The 21,201-nt window shown below is 42.1% G+C and overlaps 1 protein-coding gene across 4 annotated transcripts in view; it reads right to left on the bottom strand.

The window, feature by feature from the left end:
* The window catches only part of Pold3 (DNA polymerase delta 3, accessory subunit), a 39,352-nt gene that overhangs the window by 3,995 nt on the left and 14,156 nt on the right, over positions 1-21,201 (bottom strand). For all 4 annotated transcript variants that reach the window (XM_060367642.1, XM_060367643.1, XM_060367645.1 and 1 more), the window contains 6 exons: positions 15,754-16,015; positions 14,167-14,239; positions 11,530-11,695; positions 8,451-8,557; positions 3,285-3,388; positions 2,133-2,211 (listed from right to left, as the gene is read on the bottom strand). In XM_060367642.1, the coding sequence (XP_060223625.1) occupies positions 2,133-2,211; positions 3,285-3,388; positions 8,451-8,557; positions 11,530-11,695; positions 14,167-14,239; positions 15,754-16,015 (791 nt within the window). The remainder of the gene's footprint in view (positions 1-2,132; positions 2,212-3,284; positions 3,389-8,450; positions 8,558-11,529; positions 11,696-14,166; positions 14,240-15,753; positions 16,016-21,201) is intronic.

The following is a 21,201-nucleotide window of genomic DNA, read 5'->3' on the forward strand; positions in this document are numbered from 1 at the left end:
AGCAAGATCTGAAGAGCCCTCTGTAGAAAGGAAATGACTTCTAGTTGGTAGTAAGCCCCTGTTACTTCGTAAGCCATATTCTCTATTCAAATGGCAACATGACTACACTATCATATTTCAGGATTGTTATTTCATTACTTCTTGGTGAAACCACTGGCTGTGTTGTGGCTGACGTCGTGTGGTACACTGTTTGGAAAGTTAAACACCAGCCAGGCTGTACCAACCAAATGCCTTGAACAGCACAGTTGGTGTAAAAATCTTAAAGGGGCATTTCTAGAGTCAAAGTTGTAGCTACTTCAAACTACAGGACAAAGGAGATCTGAACTTCAAAACACAGCACCTCTATGTTAGCTAAATGTGCCACTTTCCTTAGCTGCCATTCCAAGAAGCCTGCTCTGTATGGACAACATTCCATTCGGCTTCTTAGCTCTCAGAAACACATTCCTTGATCAGAAATTCACCTCAACCTAGTTCAAAGCCCAATGCCAGTCCATACTACAAACCCACAGGGAAAAAAATCTAGCAAGGGCAGGGCAAGCCCCTGTGCCGGTACATCTGGCAGTCGAAGCAGAGTGAGGAAAACACAGCCTTTGTCAGTAACCAGAGCCAAGGTTCATTCTGCTGCCCTTAAACTAAAAACCTTACAAACGAAGGTGCTATGTGAGCAGCTCTCATCGCTGCCGCTAAGCCTGTTAACAGTCCCGTATGGAGAAAGACTCACAAACAAGCCCAGGTTCTACACCTGCTCAAAACCTGAGGGCTCAAAACAAAGAAATAAATGATTAGCCATAGATTCCTAATGAGCTCTCATAAAAATATCCTTCACTTTCTTCTTTTAGAGTAAGAAGAAAAAAAAAACTGGCACTGATGTTTTTGTCTTTTTAATTCAATTATATATATATGTGTGTGTGTGTGCAATAGCTAACACATTCTAATTATATTAAAATACTAAAAGCAAAAAAAAAAATAAAAAAAAAATAAAAAAATCATAAAAAAACATACCAAGGTTCAGAATGCACAGATTCTCAAGAAAAGTAGCATCAAGAGAGTACTGCCACATGCAAAGAATGTTCCTCCCCAATTATGCATGATGGTCACAGTGACGAATGCATCAGCAGAACAGGAAGTGGGGGTAGTAGGATAGGGCATGTAACCATCACAGTGTCTCCATGATCTTTAATAAGCACCCAGCCGAGGAAGAGCTGATTCTGCAGAGCCAATCAATCTTTTAAAGACAGAAATTTGAACAAGTAAAGGAACATCAAAAAAAGATAGGGCCACTTGGTGGTGGCAGCAGCACAGGCCTTTAATCTCAGCCCTTAGAAGGCAGAGACAGATGATCTGAGTTCAAGGCCAGGCTGGTCTACAGAGTGAGTTCCAGCACAGCCAGGATACACAGAGAAGCCCTGTCTGAAAAAAGAACAACAAAAGGCATTAAAACCTTCTCTAGGAGATCTACTTTGTGGCCGGGGCCATGAGAAAGGAGAAAGAATTATCTATATTCCACTGACCACAAGTTTATAAGCCCAAATCCATACTATTTCCAGACAGGAGAGCATGGTGTTGGAATCTGAGCATGCCAACAGGCTGCAAGTGCTGTATCCCAAAAGCCCCACCGAAGACTGTTCAACCGTGGCAAGAGGCTGACCTGGCACAAAGAGGAACACACAGGAAGCAGGAGATCAAATCATACTCTCCTAAGAATGAATGGGACTGGACACCAGAGGCTTGACTCTCTCCAGAGACTAAACACTGGGGAAGCTTTCCTTTCACTACAGTCTTTTAAAACGTGTTTCTCAGTGTTTCAGACAGTGTTGATACCTCATCTGAATCTTCACAAAGACCCCACCAGGAGGCAAGAGGTATTTCCCTTCCACTCCACAGATCAAAAAGATCCCCAGCTGAGATGACATGACTTTGACCCCCCCCCCAGAGCTTCATTTCATGCTGTAGGGCCCACACAAACGCCCAGTTGTTGACTCCACCGCAGTGTTCTTCGTGCTCTGTGCCCCAGCTGCGGGCCACCGACCAGAAGCAGCAGCGGCCACGGGCTAAGTCCCATGAGCATCCACATCTGGACAGACCACTCCCCAGCGGACTCCGGTGCCCCTGATGGCACACATTTGTCTTACCCATGCAGCCTTCTTCATCCAAAAAGGTTTTAGATTTCAGGACACGCTTTCGTTTTCTTTTGTTTTCTCCACTTGAACGCTAAAAGATCAGAAAATAACAATATTAAGTTGACCTGGAAAGCTATAGAAAAAAAATAAGAGATTCTGAATCTCTAAAACCACCCCCTAACACGCCACTATGATAAAAAGTGGAAAGAGGAACTCCACACTTTAAGGAGTACAGCCCCGTGGCACAGGCGTAATGCTTACATAATGCACATGCCTGGGGTCGTCCTGTGTACAGAAAGAAAAGCAGCGTGCTTAGGAAAGAGCTGTGCTCTTGGTAAAAAAGACAAACAGGTTAAGAATTCTGTGGCAGAGAGAGACAGGGAAAGCCTTCCACTGCAGTCAGCTTCTCTAAGGGTTTTCCAGGAAGCCGGGGCTGAGATGTTCTCAGGGGTTCTCAGTATGAGCCATGCAGTGCTTACTTGCTTTGTTCAGCCTTGGCATTTGAACATTATACCCAACTAGTTACACCAGAAGCACGTATTGCTACTGTCAGTTTCCTTTTATCTCCACTGTCTCTTTCATCCCATTCCTCTGGCCATGATATAATAGTACAAGATTTACAGAAGTCTTAACAGAATGAATTAAAGAAAACTAATGGTTACAAAGAAAAGGAGGCTTATCAACATTCATCTCTACATTTCACCACCCATGCTAACACAGACAAGCCACAGCTAAAGAGCATTCAGAACTGCACGTCGCTGTTTGCTGTGGTTTTTCTCATCAAGTCCTTTCCCTAAAGAATAAATCTGAGTCTTGTTTCCTTTTATCCTTCATAATTTGCCCTGGTGCAGGCAGAGCCTCCTTTTGCCCAATTCTAACTACGGCTGTGTAGCACAGCAGCCCTGATGGTGAACAGAACACCAAAAAGCTGCCCCAAGCTAACTCTGAGCCACCTCTGCAGCTTTCCTAAGGCCATGCCCTGTAGCAATGGGTCACCTCAGGTGAGAAGAGAGTTGTGTCAACCTGGCCAACCTGGATAAGAGCACCATGATACAAGAGCTAACTACTAGCACTGGAGAAACAGAGAAAAATCACACATGGCTCAGCATAGTAGGTTCCTGAGAGAGAAAAGACACACAGGACAGAACACTCTGGTGGCTTTACCTTAAGAGGAGCAGGCTCAGTTTTTGGCACAGGATCAGGAGGTGGAGATGCAGGAGGTGGAGATGGTGAGTGTGCTTCATACATCTCAGGAGAGTCTGGAAAGACTGGGAAAATGAACAAACTTCATGAAGAGAACAAGCTCTAACCAGCACAATGTCTTCTCCACCGCATCTGCCTTGAAACTTCCGGTTATCAAAGGGCATATTTTGTAAGCAGTAATTCACGAAAAGCAAGGAATCTGAAGTTAACAGACGTAACTTTACAGTACACACTGATTTTACATAATTACAAGTGGAGAATAAAGAGTTTATAAAGTTGGCAATACCTTAGAGATTATCTTAGCTAAGTGTTTTATTACAGTAAGATCAGAGCATGAAGTTGGTTGACAGATACTGATCACGTCAGGAGTCAGATTTTACTCCTATAACATAGCTGAATAAACAGAGGTTCCGGGAGATTCCTTTACTTGACAAAGGCTCATACAACTCATAGCAACAGGTTTTAAACCCATCAATGTGAGTTCACAGCCTTCCTAAGCCAAGCATCCGTGCTCTTGCCATTCATGAGGAGGAGGAAGTGGAGGCAGCCTGCTCTACTCAGGGCTCACAGCAGCGTATCTGCAGCTGTGATTAGAGGATGACTATTAGACCTGGATTATCCAGCTGGCGGTAAGGGCATGGCTTTGGGGAACAATCACCTTTGAAACTGATCTCCATGAAATATCCAACGACCTAACCTGATTAGTAGTTTCTATGGGACTATTTCTAGTGAGTTCGCCACTGAGAAGCCTTGGTTTGCCACACACAGAATGGGCAGAAAGTAAGGCTGTGGAAATGGTTATCTGACAATGGAGTGCCACGGGAGGGAGTCCAGTGTTTTCGGTAAAGAGGTCCACAAGAAGGTCATCAGAGGATGGGAGGAGCTGCAGCAAACCTACTGCTTGTTACTTTTTTTTTCCCCCACCCCAAGCTGAGGTTTCAAACCAAGGCCTTGAACTTACTAGGGAAGCACCCTCCCACTGTGCTAAACCCCTATCCCCAACCTGCTGCTTAATCACAAGGAAGCTGCTGGCTGTGGCGTGAGTGGATGCTTGGCTTCACTTGTTCCCTGAATCTTCTGGCTATGTTCAAATTCTTTGCACAAATCTTGGATCTGAATTTCTCCTGATTAAGTCAGTGATTAAAATTATGACAATGGGGGCTTCGTGGCCGAAAAGACCTAAAGAGGTGAAAAAGAGTAAGAGCCAGAATAAAGCAATGAGACACTTCAAGTATGAAATGGGCCCCTAACTCCACAAGCTCACTACAAAAGGAAAGCAGTGCGTTTCAGTCTAGCTATGAAGCTCGCTCCATGAAGCCAGTACATGATGGGAGCCTAAGCAAGAGAAGTGTCATAGCCCAGAACCAAGAACTCAGTGTTCTGAAGTAATGGCTAATTAGAAAGCTGGGCCACAGCGGCTGGAGGAAAGTCTACGTAGCAAGGAAGGAAAGTCTACCAGAAAAGGAATTTTGAATACTTAAGTGATGAACGTGGGTATTTGTGCTCTACTTTCAGTTCTCCAACAACACGGCTTACCCAAGGAAACAATTCCAATGGCACCTGCAGGCAACTGTTTACCTATGTCTCACCTCAGACTCACAGTCCAAAGAGGCAGGGATGCCACAGTTGTCCTGGCACTGAACACACAGCAACAGTAACTGTGTTTGCTTTAAGTCAAGGAGAACAAGCACTTCCTGAATAAAATTCGGGGTGAGGAATATCCAGGTCAAGAGAAGAAAGATCGAAGATACTTTCCCCTTCCTCCTTTCCACTTGCCCGTCTCCCAAAGAATCATACAATAATAAAATGGCATAATCTCCATGGAAGAGAAGAGAACAGAGGAATAAAAAGATTTCAACACATCCTGAGAGATGGAAGGCAGATGGGAGCACGCTGACAACAAAAGTCAGCTCAGTGATTCAGATGGTAGGATTATCATTATAAACTTTGTTTTATCTGACTTTAAAACTGTGTATATGTAGACTGTGTTTAAACTGAAATATTTTAAGGAAGGATAAACAACCAACATTTTCTACTCTATAAACATTAACCACTCATTCTCGTAATAACTCACAAATCACTACTTGTCTCATATAACTGAGGTTCAAAGAAATTTTTTAAAAACTTGCCCACATTCAGTCTTTCCCATTAAGCCAAGCATTCTGACTCAACACACTCTTCCTGACGTAAATACAAAGGATGCTTTGTGCACGAGTGTATCTGAGCTCGATCTGTAGTCGATGAGAAACATTCAAGTGGCAAAGCAGCAGCTCAGGAAAGCAGCTTTTGCTGGAACAGAATGAGAGCTGTGGGAAGACTAATTCCAGCGAACCAGCAACGTAGCCACTTGTTTGTCAAGAGTCTTCTGGCAGAAACTGGTCATTCCAATTCCTGGAAAGCAATCACCGGTTCCTAAGACCCGATATATATTTTTATAATACCCATCCTTACCTAAAAGAACGATGTGTGTCATGTGCTTAATAGTCTCCACAAACAACCTGCAAGGACTGAAACTGTTAACAAGTACCTAACACAGCCATAAAAACTATTTCTTCCTAGCAACACACGTATTCATGTTATTTCTTTTAAACATGCAGAACTACTAGAGTGCTCACCACACTTCCAGGGGACCCTCAGGACAGCCTTTGCTGAGGAGGTTCTTACAAAGGTGTCTGTCACGGCTGAACACACTGAACACTCCGGGCCAGCCAGAGGGAGTGGGGAGAGCACAATGTGTGTCAAAGCGACTGTGTGTCGGGCGCAGTCTTGGCGTTTCTGATGTTTCTGATGTGTTGTCTTCATGGCCACAAAGAGCTATAGCTTGTGGTGATGTTGCCGCGTTGAGGGAGTAAACACGGAAGCTAAGTCTCTGCCTGCCGTCAGCTAGAAAGCAGGAAGGCTCAAAGCCAGGTCTCTCAGACTAGAGCCCGTGCCATGCCCCATGCTTGCAGCACACCTACTAATGAGGAGCCTGAGACACAGGTCGAGGCAGTATAATCAATGGAAGACAAGCAAAAGTTAAAGACTGCATAAAGATTCAACGTAAAATCCTGCTAGATTTTAGACAGAAATTTCAGAAGAAAATGGTTCAGCCAGATGCCAAAACTGATCTCTGCCAGAGAAAAGAACTTGAGGGGCTCTGATCTGTCACCTGTTGTCACATGCTGCTCACTTCGATCATATTTCTTTACACTCCTTTCCCAACTAAGCAACCACAGACCCATTTCTGATGGCCCATGGGTATTATTATTCTCTGGGCTACGAACTCAGTTCAGAGCTGGCACTTTCAATAACACTAGACGATCAGTGTTAGCTCTGTGAGTGGGAGGAGTCGGTGCACATTCATGTATGTGCAGGTGTGCATGCTTGCATGCGTGTGGAGGCTCAGGCACAGACGCTGTCCTTCAGGACTTGCAGGCCTTGTCTTGCTCACTAGGCTAAACTGACTGCCCAGACAGCATGGCTCTAAGTGTGTGCCTTTGACGCAGGTGACAGGTAAGATCTTCATGCTTGTGAGGCAGACGCTTGCTGATAGACCTATTTCCCAAACCCCTAAGTTTTCTCTTTTCAATGAACATTAAGCTCTCGGCTTCAAAGTATTTCCGGAATCTTCTCCCCAGTTTGCTTCTGCAGTTGGTAAACGGGAGACCGCTCTAGTTATCACATTTTCCTAAGTTTACCTCCTAATTATTTTCCCATGTACCCACATAGTTTCATGTATTTCAATTCCTAACTGGAAAGGTGTTTCCTGGTGAACTTTATTTCATCCATATGCTCTAGAATTTTCTTTTCAGTAATCTCTTTCATTTATTGTCATAAATGGTACAAATTGACAATACATAACAACTCCCCTCTGGGATGCCATGCTCTGGCCTGGCTTGCTTTAAAGAGACATTAAAATCCACACATTCTGAAAGGGGCTGCTTCCCTCACAGAATATCAGAGGCTGTGATCCTTAACACCTACCCATGACTAGGGAGTCTCCACACCCAGAGAAAATGGGTCTAACAGACAGACCCAGGCTCTCGGCACCAGTTTCTAGGTCCGCTCACCCTTCTGCATTTCTAGCTCTACATTCATTTGCATAGTCAGAGCCCTTTAGGTGGAGCCTCTACTGCTCTTTCAGGTGCTCCCGTGGCTGTTCCTTAGAAAGACTCTTGCATCTTTAGTTTTGGCTTTTGACAGCTCAGCAGGCCCCTTCTGCATTAGTCATTCTTCTCTAACGCTCTGTAATCAATTTATTTATACTGTCCACGAGTTTCTAAGATGCTGGGTCTCTTCCAATTGTGTAAAATGACAGATACATTATACCTTAACTCTTGGAAACTGCCTCTGATAGCTCCAGCTGTAGCCCCATTCTCTCAGCACACTCTCCTGATAGCGCAAGCCACCCAAGCACTTTCCCTTTAGCTTCTTTCCATATACTTTACATGATTTGGTAAGACCTTGGTTCCTAAGAGTACTTAATAGAGAGGCTTCAGAGATGGCTCAGTGATAAGAGCACTGGCTGCTCTTCCAGAAGACCCGAGTCTGACTGCCAGCACCCACCTGGCGGCTCACCACCACCTGTAACTCCAGTTCCAGGGAATCTAATGCCCTCTTCTGAGCACCGCATGACAAACTTGTAAGCGAACACCTACACTACACATGCACTTTAAAAACTGGAAGTACCTGGTACTTGTTTTAAAAGCGTCGTCATTTTCCTGTAAGAGACTCCTGTGTGCTCTGTTTGCTGCCTGACGGCACTGCCCATACCTGACCCTGGAAGGACCACAGTGGCACCCCCTTTCAAGAGCAGCACTATGGTCTTTCAGCTTTACTGTTTTACTGATTAGTTTTTCTAGAATATGCAGCATATGAACAGCCAAAGAAATACCAGCCTTAAAGAGGGGGGAAAAAAAGTCTCAGCATGTGCAACAGTATGCACACTTTCTCTGTTTCGTTTATTTTTCACAAGTTACCAAACGATCACTATTCTGATCAAAGGACTGAAGTAGATTTCAACGAGAAATATCCTATCATTGCTAGGAGTACTGCTCTCATTAGCCCATAGTAAGTGACATTTTTAGGTCCTTGCGCATGAACCACGAAATGATCCCCCTAACAAAAATTAATAGCAATGTCTACCTTCATCTTCACTGCTATCGGACTGAGGAAGCTTGATTCTTCTTCGCTTTTTCTTCAGGTTTTCCGTTTCCTTTGCTTCCTCATCAGATAAGTCTACTCGCTTCCCCCTGTTGCCATCCAGGAATAAATTAAGGACAAAACAGAACAAGAAGTATTTGTATATTGAAGTATGTACATGTTCCTATGCAGCGTCTTTTAGCGCTCACAGTCGTGATTCCAGAGGCAGAAAATAACAAACAAGGAAAGACTAAATCCTTTTCTGTTTGTTTGACAGGGGGGTTGGTTTGTTTCTAGGTTGGTTGGTTTTTCCAAGACAGAGTTTCTGTGTTGCCCTGGCTGTCCTGGAACTTGCTTGTAGACCAGGCTGGCTTCTAACCCTGAGATGACCCGCCTCTGCCTCCTGAGTGCTGAGATTAAAGGCGTGTATTACACTTCCCAGCTGACACAGGGTTTCTATGTAGTGCTGTCTGTCCTGGAATTCCCTATGTAGACCAGACTGGCCTTGAACTCACAGAGATCCTCTTGCCTCTGCCTCCCAAGTGGTATAACACCGTGCCCAGTGGGAAGATTGATTCTTTGGAGATATATACTGTTATATCCACAACTACATCACTTTACAGGGTGGCCAGAATAAAGTATTTCCCCAATTTCTATCCAGAATGAAATATTTCCCCAATTTCTATCGGCCAGTTTATCTAGCGTCCTCTAGATGCCTTCCCCCACACCTCCAACTGGCCTTTTAGTCTTTTAACACACATTAAATAAGCAGCTAAACAATCATAATGCAAAAACCAGGAAAGAAATGCTGTTCTCAAGAAGCTCTGGCAGGCACATGCCTATAACTTCAGCTGAGAGATTCTAAGGCTGAGGCCAGCCTGGGCCACATAGGGAAATCTGCGTCAAAGATAAACATGCTCTGGCCAACTGCACTAGCTATTACACAACGTGATAAAATTTAATGAACAAGTAACACTGTGGGACACGACGGTTAAAAGCGGAGTAGACATTCGACAGGTGGGAAGGGAAGACAACTATTCTAAAGTGAGAGGACAAGGTGAGCAAAGGCCTAGGCAAGACCGTAAAGTCATTCTAATGATGTAGTAAAAACCCAGACTCTGGCTTGACATTATTTAGCTTTTCGGTCTGCTTTCTCCATTACAGCGTTCATTTCATCAATAAATAATTTAGGGGCATATTGTGTGTTAAGAGTCAAATACATGTAAACCATCGTCTTTGTTATTGAGAACCTATGTCATATTTAATTTTGAACATCAACATTTTTTCCTACTTTAGCTAGGAAAAGAATAAAATAAACATAGAATAAGCCAAAGGAAATAAACATCTGAGCAGAAAGCAATGAAATAGAAAAAAATTAACAAAGTCTAAAGTTGTTATAGTAAAGAGAAAAGATTAATAAGCCTTTTATAAAAGGGGGAAAAACATGTTATTTCTAAGTGGTAATTAGAGAATAAAGAAATCTACAGTCATAACTATACAGTCTATAAATACTCCAACACAAGGCTAGATTATGAACAACTCTAATAAGCTCAAGCACTTAGAGGAAATAAATTCCTTTAAAAGCACAACTTAATCAAAACGGATCCAAAAAAGAACTAGGAAATTTGAATAACACTACTTAAAAAATCTCTCACACACAAAAATAAAAATCCTATAAAAGAAATCCGGCCCAGATTCACAAATAGATTTTATCATATATTAAATGTATTAGAAATATCTACATAGGGCTAGAGATGGCTCAACAGATCAAGGTGCTTGGCGACAAATCTACTGAACCAAGTTCTATCCCAGGGCCCTACATGGTGGAAACAGAAAAATGACTCCCCCAAGTATGTCCTCTGTGCATAAACATACACCCCCACCCCACAATAAATAAATGTAAAATAATAATAATAATAATAATAATAAAATTCACAAACTCGTTTGGAAAATGGGAAACTCTTCTTAACTTACGAAGTTACCACAAGTTTGATACTAAAACTAGCCAATTACCAGGAAAGAAAACAGCTTACCTGCAGTCCTCAAAAATATAGAACAACCCCCTCCCTCCAGGGTAATATCAACTGACCTAGCAGTGTATAAGAACAGTAAGTACAGCCCGGGAGCTAATCCAAAGAATGCAAGGCCGGCTTAACATTTTCATGTCAACCAGTACAATCCACCATTTTAGCAGGAAGAGTATATGAGCCACCTCAGAAAAGGTAGACAAAGCATGTTAAAATTTAAAACCAGCGAGTGACAGCCTCTCGGCAGACCCGGAGCGGAAAAAAGCATTTGCAGCCTTGTAAAGGCCACCTATTAAATCCCTACACTTAACCTGCTATTGGTGTGAAGTGCTCAGTGCGTGCCCGGTACAGCCTCCAGCAGGGAGCGCTGGGATCGCGGTTGGGGATATTTTAATCCATGTATATCATGTGTTCCCGGGAGGTAAGGCCCGCTGGACAGAGCCTTCCCCCTCTGAAATGTCACCATTTTGTTGCTCCAACTTTACCACAAAAGTTGGTTCTTTGTGGGCCTATCAGTGCTGACAGTGTCCTTTAAAATTTCTTTCAACAGACTAATTCCTACCAGCTATGAGGTAGTGTCTCAAACTCCTGGATCCATTTTTAACAGCTTGTGTGCTTTTTATTTTCTTTTCTAATTACATTTTACCACTTGAAAAATAAACTCATTGATATAAAAAGAAAACAAAGACGTTCTTCTCTTAAACTGGACTGGAAACAGTAACTTCTCACTGGGTAATTTGATGTGAAACACACACACAGAGGCACACTTACACAGTGTCTACACATTTAAACTAAGTCTGGGGGCAAAGGTGATCCATTTGCTTCCATGGGGACAAAATGTAGCCTTGGCTCCTACCTCACTCAAACCAGCTGCCTCCAGTCCTGCCTCACTGGATGAGCTGTGGGGCTTTTCTCTTCCTTCTAGCTGCACAGCCACATCCCTAAGGCAGTAAGCAGGACTTAATGCTGGGCTGAGAACTGCCTGCTGAGAAAGCCCAACAGACCACCTCACCTCTACAAGACTGCCCTTCCTCCAAGGAACAAAATTTTCCTACCATTTTTTTTCCTTCTGTTGCATCTTCACAGGCTCTGCCTTTCTGCTGGACTTCTTCAGAGCTGTGGGAGCTGCCAGCTTTGGTTCAGTGACAGACACTGGAGGCTGCTCCACCATCTTCTCTTCTTTCACTGCTTGTTCTGAATCCAAACTGATTTTCAGTTTATCTACAGCAAAGTATAGCAGACATACATAACCCATCATACAATATTAATCCATCATTCTTTGTCAGTCCACTATGTGACAGGTAACATTAGGAGCAAGGGATAAAAAAACCACCCCTGTCCTAAAAGGGCGCACAGCTGATAAAGAAAACATACATAGTCTTTATTTCTGCTTTCCTCTAATCACTCATTATGTCACAGCTCTATATGATACCGAACACAAGCCTTAAAAATACCAAATTCAGCTTTTGGGTTTTTAATTAAAAAAAAAAAAAAAAGATTACATCTATTTATTTATTGCATGTATAATGGGTTTGTGTATGCCATGGTATATATGTGAAGGTTCTCTCCTGCTATCATGCAGACAGCAGGGATCAAACTTGGGTTGTCAGGCTTGTTAGCCCCTAAGTTCAACTCTGTAAAATATCTCATGAAAACAAAGGTGCAGGTTGTCATGTTCAAGAGTACAGCTTAACAATGGGTGACAGCTGCATTCGTAGCAACATCTTATATTCTACCTTAAATTATATATATTTTGTTTGTATGGATATTTTGTCTGCATGTATGCCTGTGTGCCACACGTATGCCTGGTGCCTGTGGAAGGCAGAAGGCATTAGATCCCTGGCACAGTTATAGATTGTTGTGAGCTGCCTCTTGAATACTGGGAATTGAACCCAGGTCTTTAGAAGAGCAAGCAGTGCTTTTTTTTTTTTTTTTAAATCATTGCGCCATCTCTTTAAGTCCTGTATCCTACCTTTTAATACCTAGATACTCCTATCTCAATACCACCATCAATGGTAAAGCTGAATTTACTAAAATCCTTCCCTCTGGGCAAGTCCAAAAGTCATCTTTCTCTGTGAGAGTTGGAATAATATTTATAAAACTACTATCAAGTGCAAACGTTAATCAAGTTACCCAAGGTATCACTGAGAGGAAAAGTAAGAGTTGGATATGGGCCTTAGTTAGCTCAACTCCTAACCCAGGAGGTCTCTATATTAAGCTGAAACACAACACACCTAAGCTGCCATGCTGGTCAGAAAGGACCCAGCCAGCCGAAAATACAGTAACGCATACTCTAGCCTCGTGCATATCCACTGATGGCTTTTTATAGGCAAAGTCACAATATACAACTGGAAACCTATATACAGCAGGCGGTCCTTCAATAAGCATTTTGGGTTACCTGTTCTGTAACTGCTTAACCCATCTACCATGTGGAAAACTACCTTAGTCTCAGTTGATACATGCAGGTTAGTACAATAGTTTTTAAAAGAATGTATAGTCTTTGGTAGTAGAGATAATGGATCAGAACGTTAAATGCAATCTATTCATATTTTTGAGGGTTTGTGTGGAAACATAAAGGATAGACTTCACTAGTGCAATGGCAGATTCAATGCTTCAACCTTCAGGGGCTCCTGTACCTTCTTCTGGCTTCATGGTCAACTGTACTCATGTGAACATATCTCCACAGACAAACACACACAAATAAGCAAAAACAGTTTTAAATAATTAAAATTCTTCAGTGGAGCTTAAGGTTACAAACACTTCCACAATAACAACAAAAGCATCAAAACTGTTAAGAAATGGTCTCAGACTGAATACAGTGTCCCAGCACCAGCCAGACTCGACGTGTGCACAGGAGGAGGAACCTCCCGTACACTTGTTCCAGCACCACCGCCAAAGCATGTTTCTGGATAACTTCTATATGTTCACAACACAAAAAACATCCTTTTCTGAGAGCCTCCACAACAAGGAAAACACCCACCACTCTCCAAGTACTAATCTGGCCATCACAGAAGAACAGAATTCAGAGTGATTTTGCTTGGACAGGCATGCAACACAAGGCCACAGATCTCTGTAGAACCAGTGCTGCTAGAATGTGTGTGTTACCCTGCGGTTCCTACATTCTTATTGCCATCTGTCACACACACGCCCAGGAGACGAACACTTGATATATGACGTATAGAAATATGTAACTATTGGCTCTTTCCATTAAGAGATCTTTAAATAACAGAGATCTTTCCTTTCTCAAAAAAAAAAAAAAAAAGCCTGGTTATTACTGCCTATATTCACATTTACATTTAATTCAGTGCTTTGAGCTTAAAAACTAATTTAAGAAAGTAAAAGTCTTTATTTTTGTGGTCCCTGGAGAGACAGTAGTAATAAGGGTTATGCCAAGCACAATGACGCCAGCATCTCTGCTATTGGGCAGCTACTCTCTCATTTTAATTACCCATTTTCAAATGCTCCAGGAAGGGATTACTTTATTTTTTTTCCTAATGCAGGAACTGAAAGCAGAAATAATATAAACTACCCTCTAAGAGTTATTTTCACCAATACATCGATCAGTTCTCTGTGAATTTGTCATGAACCAGGAATGCCTGGACGTGCAAACATCAGACTAGAGGCCTCCACCCTGGGCACATGTCACTACAGTAACATTCATCTGCGTTCAAAGAAATTAAGAACACGCTTACTCAAAGCAGCTTTTCCAAAAAAGTTGCTCATCACATTCCCTTTTCCTGGTGCTTTGCCTCCAGATGAAGATGCCTAAAATCATAAAAAAGAAAACAGAGTTTTTAATTTTGTCTGACGTTTAGGTTGCTCTTGAAGTACCATGGCCTCAATCAATCTCTAGCAACAGAGCATATTAAAAGCCAGGCATGATGATACAAGACTGTAATTCCATAACAAGGAAGGTGGAACTTGGAGAATCAGAGTTCAAGGTCATCCTCAGCTACACAGCAAGATCAAAGCCAGCATGGGCCAGGTGAGGAACTGTCACAAAACAAAGCGTTCCGCCTTGACAGTACCAACGCTGTATTAACAGCACCAGCTCTATATATGTGCAAATGTGCAGATGTTAGCTACAAGAACATAGAAAGGAACCATACCACCAAACAGTATCTGTTGCTAATTCCCAAAGTTTGCTTTGTTTTTACAAATTATTTATGAATACATCTGAGTTTTCCTTGAGCACATTTAAAAACTATTTGTCTTAAAAGAATTGAATCAGAAGTGGTATGATAAACAATGGGAAAGAGGGTAAAGCATTTTTAATGATCAGAAGTGGATCCGAATCCTGGACCTATCATATAATAGTAGTATGACCCGCAGGCGCATTACAAGTCTAGGCTCTAGTTTAGCATACACATTTAAGACTCCCACAGAACGGATGAGAGGCTTTACACAAAGATCAGACTGTCAGTGCACAGAAGGAATTCAATTCTGTCTGTTTTCTGCCTTCCCTCCACTTTGCCAAAGCAGAAAATAATGATGACAGGAAGAATTAGTAGTAACAACAGTAACTGTACTTTTCTGAATTTTTAAGGCAGTGTCTTTATATTTTTCTTTTATTTTCTTTTTGAGTCTCTTTGTGCAGCCTCAACTTCCTAAATGCTGAGATAACAGGCATGTACCACCAAACCAAGATATAGTTATTTTTCTTAACGCCCTTAAATTAGTTCAGATTACTAAACAATAAAAAGCAAAGAGAAACGAATGGATAACGAGGACAAGAAAAAAAAAAAAGCATAAAACAGAACACAAATGTCAAATATTCCAGGAAGGAAGATACATATGGCAAAACCCCAGCTAGATGTTCTCAAACGTCACACTACTAATACAGAATTCCTCAAACGCAGTCTTTCAGGGTGATTTTCATGTACATTATTTCAATGGCTGTCACAAAAATCTTATTCCTGTACAAGCCAGGTCTCAGCATTTTATACAGAGTCCAATATTGGGGAGGAGTATTATGGGTGAAAAAAGGACTATCAGAAGAGATATTAAACATTAACTAAAATACGGTCCAAACTACATCAGGCACAGTAGCTCAGGCTTCTTCCCAACACTGGAGAGGCAGAGTTGGAAGAGGAGCCTGAGTTTGAGGCCAGCCTGGACCTGATAGCAAGACCTCAAATAATTCTTCATGTTCAAACTAAAGTAGAAAACTCCTAACTGACTGCGGGACCCTTATACAAATAAACGAGCATGGAAGCTGTGTAGGCCTTCCTGGATTCCAATTCTGTTATATAAAAAAAGGCCTACTGTAAAGAACTTACATTTGTTACTTCTTTGCTCTCTGTTTTGGTTTCCTTGTTGGTGTCTTGGGTTTTAGTAGCAGCTTTAGAGACCAACATTCCCATAATCCCTTTGGGCTGCTGGGACGCCTGTTTGGAGGCGGGTGGGCCATGGCCATTGGTGGTCAGCTCACCGGCTGGTGCCTCACTTGCTGCCTGAAGATTTGAGTGCTCCGACTTTCTGGAAGCTGAGGACTCGGCAGGAGCTCTGGGGACTGCAGCTGCACACTGTATGGCACTGAACCTAAGGACAAAATGGGCAGAAGATTAATGTCGCTATAAACCCTCATTGTCAAACTCTGTGCTTGCTATGTAGCTTTTCACATTAATATTGAAAAAATTAGGGAATTTTAAAACTAGACTGGATCATAGAAAAATGGTTAATGCAGTGCGGAGAGGGAACTTTAGCCTACAATGTTTTTACCTAATTATGAAGTTAGAACTGAATCAATCATTTTCTGCCACATCATATTGAACACACTTGTTTTTTTGGGGGGTTTGTTCTTTTTGGTTGGTTTGGTTTTAGACAGGGTCTCTACATAGCCTTGGCTGTCCTAGAATTCACTACGTAGACCAGATTAGCCTTGAACTCACAGAAGTGGGCCAGCCTCTGCCTCTGGAGTGCTGCGATTAAAGGTATGCACCGCCACCACCCAACATCTACACTTGTTTTTATTCACCTCTTACTTTCCAGCAAACAGTAATAATCCCAGCGTCCTTGGGAAACCACATGGTCCTTTGACCAAGTTCCAGGAACAGTAACTATCAACAGCTATACATTGGTAATCAGTTTCTTGGCAACTCTCCTAGCCAGAGTGTACCATGCTTTAAAGTAAAAAGCAGGGACAGAGCCAATGGTTCCCATAACTCATGCTCCTTTGCATCCATTTGTTCTTCATTTCTAAAAATAGCAACTTATATCAGGAGGCTACATGCTGAAGGCTGTGGTGAACGGTCTGCACAGCATATTGCTGGGAACATCCGCCTCCTGCTCTCCAATTAGTGCCAATGTGCCTGTTCCACGTGACTCTGTGATGCCATAGTCCACGACGTGAATGGGAACCTGTTCAACCTTCCCAGAGGTTAGACACAGAGCAGAGTTCCCCAGCTTTTCCTAATAAAGAAGACATTTTACTTCACAGTGTTTTGCTTATGGGCAGGTGAAAGCTCGCTGGAGGCCCTCTTCATTCTTTGTATTACGGACACTCAGCATAAGACTTGGTGCATGGCAAGGATGGGGAGGAATGACTGAAGAGGGGAGGCTTCTGTTTTCCCTTTCTTCTTCAGTGTATCTCCTCAACTGGAACGGAAAATGGGAAGACACAGAAACTCTGTGGAGATAGGAGCTATCCAAAAACAAATTGGAAGAGCTGCAAATGGTCCCAAAAGTATTTCATTTCAGAAATAAAAACTTTAGACTAAGCAGCTTCAGAGTAACACAAATCTTCCACTGAGTCATTACAATCCACTCAGAACACCTTTTAGTTAAAGAGAACAGACAGAAATCATTTGCTTTTACCCCCTGGTCTTCCTCTCAGGCCTTGCAGTGCTCCCATATACAATGGAAAAGGCAATGTTTTATTTCATTGTCAGCATCTAAAGTTGGCTTTAAGACAACTCTTTACTTGGTCTGCATTCCACACCTTAGGATCAGGACTAGCAACTGGCAACCAGGAAAAGTCCAAGTTAGGCTGGAGCAGTTCTAAGAGAAAAGACTGCTCAACACTGAATCTCACCTTCCTTGCTTTCGTAACACTTCCTAAAACACAGTATCAGATCTTGGGAGGCTCATTTCTTAGGAACAAGCACAAACTTCTCTTCTCTTCTCCTACTTGATCTCCCACCCCAACCCTCAGATAAGATGAGATGGCTAGGGTGGCAGTGGTCCACACTTTTAATCCCAGCACTCAAAAGGCAGAGGCAGGCTCTGAGTTTGAGGCCAGCCTGGTCTACAAAGCAAGTTCCAGGAAACCCTGTCTGGAAAAATCCAACCAACCAACAAAAAGAGAACATAGTTAATCTTAACTGTCAACTTGCTGAGATCTAGCATCGCCTGAGAGTCCAGCCTCTGGGCGCAGCTTCGAGGGAACATCTTGATCTGACTCGGTGAGGTAGAAGACCTGCTCACTCTAAGTGGCTCCCTGGAATGGGAGCCTGCACTAAACAAAAAAGGAGAATGAGAGCTGAACAAGCTTTCATTGCTCTATGCTTCTTGACTGGGAGTGTGATGAACCAGCTGCTTCAAGTTCCTGCAAGTTGACCTCCTCACCACGATGGACTGTGCCACTGAATGATAAACCACAACAAATCCTTTCTGTTTTAAGTTGTTTCTGTCAGCAACGAGAAGAGAAATCATGCCTGGGGGTTTCCTGTAGTACAGGCTACCCTCAAATTCCCATATAACTGACAATGCTGTTGCCGCCACCTCCCAAGTGCTATGGTCAAAGGATGCACCATCATGCCTGGCTAATGCTCGAATTCAACAAAGGCCGTGATTAGTAGAGTTCACTGCAGTCCTTTATTAACTACGTTCTTATCTGCCGTGGGATTTTCCTGCACACAAAGATTTTGCTTTAAACTAGCGCTTCTCATCCTATGGATTGCAACTCCTCTGGGGATCAAACGACTCTTTCACAGGGATCAAATATCAGATATCCTGCATATGAAATTTACATTAAATTCATAGCAATAGCAATAAAATTAGTTATAAAATAGCAATGAAATAATCTTATGGTTGGAGGGGACCCCATATCACGAGGAACTGTATTAAAGAGTCACAGCATTAGGAAGGTTGAGAATCACAGCTAAACTTCCAAGCAACTTTTACCCTTGCTTGTTTACTTGCTGAACTTTAACAGAACCAGTTTTATCTGATATTGGATATGATGAATCATCTTAACATGCCTCAAGATTTTAATACAGATTATTTTTTAAATAAAATTAAATGTTTTACATAAAATTAGCAAAGTGTGGCTAGATATGGTTGCTCATGCCTTTATTCCCAGCATTTGAGAGACAGAGGGAGGCAGATCTCTGTGAGTTCAAGGCCAGCCTGGTCTAGAAAGTGAGTCTAAGACAGCCAGGAATGCTACACAGGAAAGCTCTGTCTCAAAAAAAAAAAAAAAAAGTGCTATTTTTTTTTTCCTTGAAATCCTTTCCTAAGACAGAAAACTTGTAAATTAGTCTCTGGCTATGTACTTAATAAATATTCAAATGCTCATTATACTCAAAGTTTTAGAATAGACAAAAAAGAAAAACTACCCTAATGCCCATTATTAACACAGTCAATATTAGTTACTGTATACCAGGGACCATTTTGGAATAGCTACATTAACTGACTGGAATCCTAACCAGATGGTGTTTAAAGGAAATACAGTTGACAATTCTGTTTCAATTCCTCCAAGAATCTGTGTCTATCACTTATCCCATCCCTTATATTATCTTCAACACTGCTCTTTGCCAATAACACAGCTTAAGTTCTTCACTTGTGTGGCCTGGATAGTCTGGTGCCAAGCAGCAAGGCAGCCTGGAATGTTGTGCTCCGCCTGCCTCAGCAGCAGTCTTGTGATTATTTCTGTGCTTGGGCTTTATTCTGCAGTGACGAGGGCAGAACTTGGAGCCGAGAAAAGCTCTATCACTGAACCACATTAACCCCCCCCACACACACAAGATTTCAAAGTTTCTTTGTAGCTCTTGTCCTCCTTTCCTTTGAAGCCATAGCTAGATCCAATGGACTCCTTCCATTTCTATCTGACTTGCTTCTTCAAGTCAGTCCTTTCTTCCACAGTCTCCCTTTCTCAAACTCTGCCCTCAGCTTGTGGGACCCCATAGATTTTCATAATTTTCCACTTCACTGAGTGCTTCCTCTTGGACCCCTCTTTTTCCATCCATTCATTGAAATAAAAAGCTACCACCAAAGAGCACTTACTATGTGCTGAACAAAGCTGTGAGAAGAGCTCTACAGATCTTAATTTACTTAATTCCCTACTCTGTGAGGTTGGTACTATTGTACTCTACTTTACCATAAGGAAGTTGAATCACAATGAGTCTAAATTATTTGTACAAAGCCATACCGCTGGTAAAAATTTTAACCGCGAGTTACATTTTTAGTCCTTTCATTCTATACATTCTCTCTTCATGGCTATCTGCGTCCTGGCCTAGTAGCTTACCTAAGAGCTGAATCCAAACCATTTTGTTTACCTTGAGACTTACCTACTGCAAAGGACATCCTTACTTGAGACTGCCTATCAATTCCACACATCCAAAACCCAACAGCTCTTCTCAGAGTAAAATCTAAGCTCAATGGAAGTATTCAAAGAGGAACCTGACTCCACTCTTCTAATTATGTCTCACATATGCTCTAGCCACACACAATCCTGATTATGCAAAATCATGGTTCTCTCAGCTCCATGTTTACTCTAACACTGGCAATTTCTACTGGATCTTTGAGTCTCAACCAACATGTCTTAACCTGGAAAGCCACCTGTTTTTTCCCTTCACTTCACCCATCCAGAAGCTAGGAACAAATGCCTGTCTCCAAAACACTTTTACACCATTCCTCTTAATAGCACTGTACTGTAACTGCTATTTCCCATAGGCCACCAACCTCAGGAACAGGTCCTGGGTGATATTCTCAAAAGTATGTAGTAATTCAATGGTATTCATCAGATATATGCCAAACAAACTCCAACTATCTTTTAATTTAGCTATCTAATTTTATATGTGCTTTGCCATCATATACGTCTGTGCACCATATGCTCACCTAGACCCCAGGAGGCCAAAAGGTTTTATATCTCCTGCACCTGGGGTTATAGATGGTTGTGAGCCACCATTTGGGTACTGGGACTTGAACCTGGGTCCTCTACAGAAGTAATAAGTACTCTAAAGCACTGAGCATCTCTCCATCTCCTGAATTTAAATTGTTATTAATCAAGGTGGTAGATACTCAAATGTGATTTTAAAGAACTGACTTGAGCCTCCAGTAGAACCTCACAAAGTAGGAATTATCACAACTGATTCAAAGATGAAGAAACCAAAACTAGAGAATATTATTTGTTCAAAGTCATTGAGCTAGTAGTAGCATAACACAACTAAAACGTATGATTATCAGTTTCTAAACTGCACACCTTAGAGTCAGTCATCCCCCAGTGCCCAGAAGAACACAAAAGATTTACAAGATCTGATCTTGGCTATGGAACTTTGGGGCTAAGTTACTTTTGGCTGGAGGGAATGGGGACATCAAATTTAGGAACAGTTTTTTGAAGGCCACATTTGAACTAGCTCCTAAAAGATGGGTAAGACTTAGACAAGCAGAGACTGGGGCAAAAGAGTAGTGAGGGGACACAACAAACATTTCTGAGAGTGATGACAGGATAAATATATGAGAGATAGATTTATGGGGAGTCCACTGGAGTTTTCAATATGGGTTGT

The sequence above is a fragment of the Meriones unguiculatus genome, chromosome 14 (genome assembly GCF_030254825.1).
Source record: "Meriones unguiculatus strain TT.TT164.6M chromosome 14, Bangor_MerUng_6.1, whole genome shotgun sequence".
Taxonomy (NCBI): domain Eukaryota; kingdom Metazoa; phylum Chordata; class Mammalia; order Rodentia; family Muridae; genus Meriones; species Meriones unguiculatus.